Below are 9,970 nucleotides of genomic sequence, written 5' to 3'. Positions count from 1 at the left end.
TAATCATTTCTTTAGAATAAATGACATAAATTGTTAATAATATTATAGATACAATTATATTTATTTGAATTTATATAATATATAATTTTCTTCAATTTTTTTGAAAACTGTAATGTATGTAAATGACAGTAAATGTTATTCCAGGTGAAATCAAAATTCATTTGCTATATTACAAGCTCTGGTATTTTAAATTATATTTCAAGATTGTTATCTTCGCGATTTAATTGGCTGGCAAAGAAAGATTGGTGAGAACAAGAAACAATTGACGATTGTTCCCAAATTAGCGCACTTTTCTCTTGAAATCTTTCTGAAACTCGACCAATTTTTTTCAAACGCGTACTTTATGCTTTGAGCTTAAGCGCATATATCCGCACATAGACGCACACACTCGCAATCGCTCTCCATTCTTCATACTTCCGATCGACGGTTGCAAGGTCGTTTCGATTCTTAATCGTACAACGGAGATCGTTACGACCGTCGGCGTTTGGCCGAGCGCTATTCGAGAACTACTCAAAAACACTTAACAGGCTACCTGCTAGTCCAAGGGGAAAGGATGGCCTCATTTCTGACTGCCACGAGCGTTCTCCTTGTCGAGAGAAACGTTTTACACGAAGATTCCGAGAGAAACGGATTTAGGAATAGCCCAATCATACGCAGATCGATCGTGATTAATCATCAACCACTATGACGAGGCAGATCTATTTTATATAGTAAAACACGCGAACGTCTGCTAAATGCTGTCAGTCAAGAAAAAAAAGTTGAAGCATTTTCTAAAGAAGACATTTCTCTTGACGCTACGATTATCGTGACGTGGTCGAGAAGTGCATATATGTAAAAGTCGACAAACTGTTACGTCAAAATTTCAATGACATTCGTAATCGCGCGATTATATTTAAATTCATAGTGCAAACCTGGTTGCCTGACGATCGTCGAAAAATTTCTAGCAAGGAAACCTCGCGAGGCGTCAAATTCTAATTTTAATGAAACTTTGTACACGTAGGTACATAAATAAATAAATTTAGAAAATATCAGTTGAAGCTACTGATTTTAAGAAAATCACCTCTTATATGTTCCGTTATATAGCTTTTTTTTTGTTACATCTTATAAATACTTTTTGATATCTTGAATACTTTTTGAGATAGAAAAGCTGGAAACCGCTTCACATATAAGAGATGATTTTATTTTTTAAAAATATTTATTAACTGCAATTGATATTTTCTGAATATTCATCTATTTATATAATCTATATGTATACAAAATTTTATCAAAATTAAAATTTGACATTTTCTGAAGTCCCTTGTAAGAGACATGACTGTATAAATTCTACCGCGCTTTTTCACTCAAAAGGTTCTCAGTCTCCCTTGACAAATCGCTGCTTAGGAATGTTATCGCGGCCCTATTCGAGTCGGTTTTATTCACGTTTCGGAAGTATCGAACGTTTGTGTAGACACGCTATGTGAATTTCAATGGCACACGAAATCCGCGGTGAGACGTGAGAAAAATGGTCCGACTGCCGCGCGGATCACGGTACTCCGGTCTTGTTCACTTCTGCATGTGCACTGAACGTCGAACGGCTTAGCGGAGGGTGGCGGAGAAACAAGAGATACGTACATCGGAGCACCTGGGTACATTGGTTTTTTGTTTGGTTTTTTGGATGGTTGGATAGGAGGTGTTGGCGGGGTGCCGCCGGCCAAGCCGCTTCGCAGCTACCAGTGTGGTAAGAGTCCCCTTGGAAGCCTCGGGGGCTCGGCGCGCTTCTCTAGAGACAGCTCGGTCTCCCTCTATAGTATACCAGGTCAGTAGTATCCTTAAACATTCGTCAGACACAGCTCGATCCTTCCGCGACGAGCCGCGATCGCGGGACGATCGCCAATAACACGCTTTACGGATGTTTCTTACGGACTGATCTTTGATGTCTGAAGCTCACGTGCCAAGCTATAACACCTTCTTTGAGCTACACTGCAACAAAAGCGACTGCAAATGTATGTGTGTTTTAACAAAAGTAAAATGTTCGTTGAATGAATTATGTATATACATGCGATACAGAAATACTTCTACTTAAAATCCATGAAGTATATTACCAAACTTCAGACTGCTGATTACTAATATTACTAATAACCAGAAAGTTACTTCGTAAAAGTAACGAGTTACAATTATAGTTTTTTTCTCTTAAAAAGTTCATATTAACTAGTTACTCATTACAGTTGTAAGTTGTAATTACTTAAAAAGTAATAAATTGTTTCTTTTTATTTAGTTTTTTGTTATTTATATTTTTATCTTAAATACAAGAATCTTATACATTTCTAATATTATTGAATTCTTTTACTTATATTTACTTACATGCTATATTATACATAATAAAATAATATATACATTTGGAATCAAAGTTATAAATTAAAGTATTAATTATTATAGGATTAATATTAAATCGCCATTCATTAGAAGGCTCTTAATTTAATTATTAATATAAATATTTATGATGATTTTATCAAGAAAAAATATATTTCAATCATAAAGAATTATTATTAACTATTCACTAAGCATTTTATTTTATTTTAGACATTTGTTTGAGGAATAAGTTTTATATAAAGTAACTATTATAATTATATTTAATATTAAGTATTAAATTAGTTACTAGTTAAAATGTAACCAAATTAAATTACAGTTATAGATGGAGAGAAAGAAACAAAGTTGAGTTACAGCTACTGATAAAAAATAATTCTAACTGTAACTTTGTTATAAATAACGAGTTAACTTCCCAATTCTATTAACAGTGTTCTAATAAATACACAACTATCACACGCTTAACAACTAATTACTAAAAAGGTACAATTAAAGAAGGGCTAAATATAATTGAGGCTAGATCTTAGTATTTAATATATATTTTATATATAAGTCTTAAATACATTTTCCAGTTATTCATATATGAATTGCGCGCCAATTATTTAAAAATGTTAGACTTAAAAACAATTATAAATAGAAGTTAAATAATATAATAATAAAATAATATAATAATAAAATAATATAATAATGAAATTGACCGTCAATTTGATAAGGATATTAATAAATATCTTAAAACACTGCAAAGAACTTTTTTTTTATATATAATTTTTTTTTATATATAATGTAAATTGTATAAAACATTTTTAGCAATTCATAGCGCTCACTTTTTATATAGTTTCCAATTAACAATTTTTATAATATCATTTATTCTGATACAAAAAAAATTACGTAAGCCTTGTAAATTTTTGTATAGCACAATCGGTTGCGTATGAAATGAAATAGAATTCAGTTATAATGCAGAATTGAATCTAGTTACTCGCAAAAAATAGCAACATTATTTATCGTTGTTTTCACAACAATTATAATCCAAGCGGTAAATAAATCTCGGCAGACTTGATATACATAAGTCCTTTTAAGATCGCAAGCTAATCTTCGTCTGTCCGAAATTAGTAAACGTACATCGTGAACGAGAAATCTTTTTACGAAAGAAAGCCGTTACGGCGAAGCATAATGGTACAAACTATGAGCAAAGAACTAATAAATTTCAAGCGCAACAGTTGTGACAAAAATGTAGCAAATGTGACGTATTTGTAATAAGGAGAAACTGAATCATGGAGATGGTTGGCTGTTTGGAACACAGAAAAATCATGAAATTGGCAGCATCGCGATTAATCAAACCGGGTCGAGTCAAGTTTTAATTAAACGACCTCGAGACCGTGGAAATAGTGTTGGGAATAAATATGAATGGAATCGAAATGTTTTGAATTCGCGTGAAATTTATGCCGTTGACATATTGCGCGAGGAAGGAAAACTTTCTTGAGTATTGTAAAACTAATTTTCTCTCAAAAATTGATTTGAAAAAGTTAAAATTTTATGTAATGAATTATTCACTTTTATTCACCTTTTATTTTTTGTCAATCATAATTTGACCAAAAATATTTACCGTAGCGTCTAATAATTTATTTTCTTTTATTTAATTTAATGTGTGATAAGAAAATCTTGAAGTGCTTTAATTTTATGCAAATATAAACGCAAAAGGAAATCACATTATCGGTAAACCACATTATCGTTAGTAATTTTGTTCATAATTAAATTAATTAATGGTTATAACATAACATATGTAGAAAGTGCAGAGCCATTACAAAATTACGTTATTTCACGTATTGTAGAGCCATTACAAAATTACGTGATTTTACATATTCCCAACACTAAAGTTAAATCCTTCATGAACATCTAGAAACATCCTACGTATGTCATTTCCCTTGTACAACGCTGTGTGATATCATAATATATACGAAAAGCAGCATCTCTTTCATCTCATTTTTCATCCGCTCCCTTTCACTCGAGAACTGTAGCTGTATGCCCTCCCGTAAAAAGCACAATTGTGAAAAATCTTTTTTCTTATCCTCTCCATATCATAATGACTGATATAAATGACGTTCCCTCGTCGATACGGTCCTCTGATTGTAATTTCATTTGCACATTTCGCGCACCACGGAACTAATACTCGACGGAGGTATCGAGCCGCAAATAGATGATAATAATCATAAAAAAAACTCTCGACAAACACAAGGAACATTGTAGAACAAGTAGAACAAGCGTATTCTTTATCATTAGTTTTAATAGTTTTAATAAAAGTTTTAATAAAATAATTGCTGATTTTGTTTTGTTTACCAATCATTTGTTGGCTGTAATCGTTTATTAAGACATATGTTTGGTTTTTTGGTTGATTATTGTTTAAGAATTAATATTTTACTTTTGATATTTTTCTCATTTGTTTAATTCTGGAATGCTATATCGTATGTAAATTTTATGTATAAGTGAACAAGTATCATTGAATTTAAGTTACGCCTTCGGTAGTAATGAATAATCTTAGAAAATCAGAGATTTATCATGGAAGGATATATAATAGTCTAATGACTAATATAATATCATATATTGAGAAAATATATTGAAAAATTATAATCGCGACTAATTGATTAATCTATATTTGATTTAAAGATTTTGATGTTCGAAGAATTTAGTTACGAGAAGATTCAATCTGTCAAGCGAGAATATGCTTTTAAAAATTCAGTTTGTTTTTCTAACGAAGAACGTGATAAGTTAAAGTAATAGATTTCAATTTTTAAGTTTTGTGTTACATATTTAATTTATTGATGTGTTGAAAAGACATTGGACTTATACTTCATATCATTTCAAGATTGAATTTAATAGTATATTTATTCTTCTTTCCCTTTAAGTTAATGATTATATGTATTTGTAATATAAAGATCTAGAATATAAATATTTTGTCAAAAGTGAAATGAAATGAAAATCTTATTATGTTACATTAATTCAAAACGGTATAGTTCCTTGCATATAAAATTTACGTATTAAGAACAATTTGTATCATTTAATATTGATAACGTTCTAAGATAAATTGTTATTGTTTAATTTCTAATGACTTTACGTGAATATCATTAGAATATAATGTCCATTTCTATGTAGATTTCAATGTAGATTAATTTTAATCTACATAATCTCGGTTTAATTTATTTTTTATCTTTTCCTAGTTCTGAGAATTAGAATTAAAACTAATCTGCATTGACAGAAACGAACATAAATCTCTCTGTGTACATAATAACGGATTATTATTCTCCAAGCAGTTCAATGCAAAAATGCAACGCAGTGACGCAGATGCAAAAAGAGAACATTGATGGTGCTCTCCACGTTGATCTTCACTAATACACGAATCACTAAATCTCTGCAGATCGGCTACATGGAGAAAGCGGATACATGAGCAGCCCCGAGCGCGGCGGCGGAGTCGGTTCCGGAAGCGGAAGATATCCACCCGGACCTTACAGCGCCGGCAGCAGCTACGAGGATCCGTATTATTCGCAATACTCGGGGACTGTTACGCCTGTCATCGACGAAGAAGCCAGGTAATCAGAATCTCGCGCAGTAAAAGCGACTCGCATTTGTAATACCGAAAAGGCACAGTGTGATATGACTTCCTTGTAAAAATTGAAGGTAACGATTAATTACTTACATTGAATTGAAAATGTCGGTGTACTGAGAAAAATTTGTGGTTAAAAATGAAAACGAACCAACATATTCTGATTACATCAATCAGAATTCTAATCATTATAATTATGGTTATCTTGACTAGAATTCTAATAGACTTAATCGGAAAAAACTCTGATTTGTCCATTTTCCACCATTCCAATTAATGTAACTTGACTCTTTTTGTGTATTCAGTGCATTTAATATTTAAAATAAGTAATTAATCACTGTCTTTTAGTATTAAATTGACCAGTATTAAATTTCTATAAGGACTATAATTGACGAAATTTTTTATGTCTCGGAACAAAGAGATGCCTCAAACTTCTAAGGTTTTTTTTACCTGCAAATTTCTCTGACAATTACTACTTATTCATTAAAATTATATTGGGAATTCCTTGAGTTAACAGATGAACGATTTAAAAACTTAAAGGTCTTCGATAATTAAATTCTAAAAATGCAAATGATAGAAAAATTTCATTTTTCATTTAATTATACACTAATTGGAAATTCAAATTCGAAAAATTGTGATACACTTAAATACACTTAAATCTTTATGCTGTGCTGTTGATGACTGAACTTCTAAAATTAAATTAATTTGTAAAAATAAACGGATGAATTTATTATCGAAAGGAAAATTTATATTACTGTACATATAAAATTTAAGAATAAAATTTAAGAAGAAGAATAACTATTTGCGATGATATATATAGAATGTAAACTACTTCATTACATCGAAATTCATTTCAATTTTATTATCGTCAATATTTCATTTTACGCAGAATAGATATACATTTATTCTCTCTCTGCTTAAATACTCCGGAACTGATTGAATTTATTATATTAAATAACCGGTTATATAATGTTATTGCGCCACACAATGGTCTAATGCCGACAATGTTTGTATTTTTTGCCTCGACATATTATTGACTGGGCATAAATGCACGAATTAATTTGTTACATATTTCTTTAATAAGAGATCCAGCATATCTATCCATGTAAATACAGCGACTCTGTACAATCCGTTTGAATAAACTCCACTCATCCGGAAACCCCGATCCACCCGTCTCTCTAGTCGCAACCTCTTTCCTAGGAAAACGTTGTTTCCGGTCTCACCCATCCCGAATGACTGAAACCCACCCCCTAATCCCCACTGATGCTGGTCTCCGCACTGTGACCTTTTCCACACGGATGTCTGATAGCGCGGATGTGTATGTCTGTTGTGGGTGGTGCAGCGATACGGAGCTGTTGGAGGAATCGTACAGCCTTTACGGCGTGAAACCACCGGGGCGTCCGCCGTCTGGTCCCCCGCGGTCCCCGTTTCCTCCGGGGGCGCCACCCTTGCCACCCGGCGGACAGGGCTACGACGCTACTCGGTACTGCACCCCACGTCACGCACACTCTGTCGCTTGCGTGTTTGCCTTGCGTAGAGGTCTGCCTGCGCAGAATAAAAAAGAAATTAAAATAGAGAGAGAGAGAGAGAGAGAGAGAGAGAGAGAGAGAGAAATGAGAAAAGAGAGAGGGAGCGGGAGAAAGAATTGAAACCATCCGAGAATCGTGCCACGACCGGCTCTGGCTGATTTAACTAGCTAGCTGGCTGGCTGTTTGCGAATGAATACGAGTTGCATGAGCATCGTTTCGAGCGAACTATCCTCTGAAAGCGGAATGCTGGTGAATCCAGAACTCTTATTGGCAAAAATCTTTCTTGATCTCGGAAATGAATTTACACAATTTTTACAAACATAGCTGAAAAGTTTTCAAGCAATTGTGTTAATTGGTTCGAAAAGAAAATTCAATGATTCTTCAGCTCTATTTGTTCAATATCTGGATTCATCAATGGAAAAAAAAGCAAAGATGAATGTTGTTCTATTGTACTTATTGTTAGTAAAACATAACAAAATTTTCAAAATTTTATCACAGCGGATCAATCAAAAAGTTTAACAATTATTTAGCATCGTGACATGATATAATAGAATATAAAATGATGATGATACAAAATCATTTTTTTATAAATCTCTTAATATTAATGAATTTTCTTAATATGAAAGAGAAATTTGCAAAATTGGTGTCGAAAATTAAAGATTTGTCATAAAAGAGTAACGTCTTTTTTGTATAATTTTAATTATTTATAAATAGAGTATTGTTATTAATTATATTTTTTTTTAGATGACATAATCCAGCTAGTAATATATGCATTTATATTTTAATTATGTTTTATTTTTATTTACCAGTTTATTAATATTTATATTTATTAATATTTATATATTAATATTTATATTGTGTTTATATTTATATAAAATATTTTGTTTGAAGAAATGTCCATCAATCAATAAAATATTTTCATGTAACTCATTTCACGGAGAAAATGAAATATTTCCAGCCATTAAATTATTATTCAAAGTTTTGCTATTAAACTGCAATATTGAGTATCCATTGCTACATTTATAGGGAATGATAGCGTCATTTAAATTAATTATTCGTTTTTATTCTTTATGCGTTCCCTTTCTTTTATATTCTTTATATGTTCTCACACCTTTTGCCTAACGAAAAACATTTATAAATTTTACACTTATATATTTCGCGAACTTTCGCGTTTACCAAAACGATGTAGAAATTTTTCAATCTCGTCTACAGAACTATAGAAAATTTGCCATTCCAGAATTAACTTGATCGTTACACAAATATAACATCCGCATTCGTGAAATGTCAGCTTGCCCGATTGGATCTGAACGCTAACGATTTCTATCTGTAAAACTTTCATTGTTTTTTTTTTTTTTATCAAGTTGAGTAATTTATAGGAATTTCATTACGAGTCTCTCGAACGAGAGTACATGTTCCCTTTTGAACGCTACCATTTCCTTTTCCAAGCAAAGCGGGAACTCTGTCCATAACGAATTGTCTGCGAGTCTGCAAGTGCATGTTGTAAAGTCGGATATCTTAATTTAGTGATCATGAAAGAGAAAGAGAGAAAGAGAAAGAAAGAAAGAGCCACTACCAATTTCATCGAGTTATATCTCTTGAGGCAAAGATAAATCGATCAGTGGCACGATTCTAATGAATGTGTACTTGGAAAGCGGAAGCGATTATTGAATTCACTATCACTACTTTTATCGTATAAATCACATTTTTATAATAGGCCAAATATTTATATAAATTATGATATATTGAATAGAATTTTTAAATTAATTCATTATATAATTGAGATGTAAACACTTTATCTTGTTTAAATATTAAATAATAATTAAATATTAAAAATTTATATTACTTTGCGCAAAGAGGTTTCAATCTTATTATATTTAACTCGCGATTATGATCCTTCTATGACTAAAAAAAAATAATTTTGCAAATTTATATCTTTCCACTTCTCAAATACACATGAAGATATCGTTTGTATAATACTGATATTTTCGTAAATCATTAAAATCGCTAAATTAGGTCTTAAATAATGCTTTTTGTAAAGATTCATTTGTAGCAATAATATTAGAAGAAAAACAAAACAGCTTTTTCCATCTATAGAATTCAGAATAGACTTTATATGGTATTACACAAACGACAAATAGCATTCTATGTAGTATGTCACGGATAATATGGGAATATAAATTAACTCTCTGACGACTCTTCAATTAATTTTTCAAATTGAGTTTTACTTTAATTAGAATGTTATTTAATATTTACAGCTACTAATTTAATTTGAATTTTACATGAAAATATAAATCAATATAAGTAACGCAAATAAAATAATTTTTCAATTAATCTTTATATAACTCTTTTAATTAAAATTTTACTTTATAATTAATTAAAAAAGAAACTAATAATAAAATGATTGTTAATGCATGTTACATACTGTATATATCAGTTTATGATGCCCATATTTTTCAATACGTTCTATGTTTGCAAAATAATTACGCTCTCTATTACTCAAAAAGTA

General features: G+C 31.1%; 1 protein-coding gene across 10 annotated transcripts in view; it reads left to right on the top strand.

Moving 5' to 3' along the window:
• Positions 1-9,970, top strand: part of LOC108684825 (coiled-coil domain-containing protein AGAP005037) — a 114,207-nt gene that overhangs the window by 70,288 nt on the left and 33,949 nt on the right. For 6 of the 10 annotated variants that reach the window (XM_018189332.1, XM_018189327.1, XM_018189325.1 and 3 more), the window contains exons 7-9: positions 1,655-1,795; positions 5,753-5,924; positions 7,278-7,418. In XM_018189332.1, the coding sequence (XP_018044821.1) occupies positions 1,655-1,795; positions 5,753-5,924; positions 7,278-7,418 (454 nt within the window). The remainder of the gene's footprint in view (positions 1-1,654; positions 1,796-5,752; positions 5,925-7,277; positions 7,419-9,970) is intronic. The other 4 variants (XM_018189323.1, XM_018189331.1, XM_018189330.1 and 1 more) reach the window with 4 other exon arrangements.

The sequence above is a fragment of the Atta colombica genome, unplaced genomic scaffold (assembly GCF_001594045.1).
Source record: "Atta colombica isolate Treedump-2 unplaced genomic scaffold, Acol1.0 scaffold140, whole genome shotgun sequence".
In the NCBI taxonomy this organism is placed as follows: Eukaryota; Metazoa; Arthropoda; class Insecta; order Hymenoptera; family Formicidae; genus Atta; species Atta colombica.
This window is presented reverse-complemented; position numbering and strand designations above follow the sequence as displayed.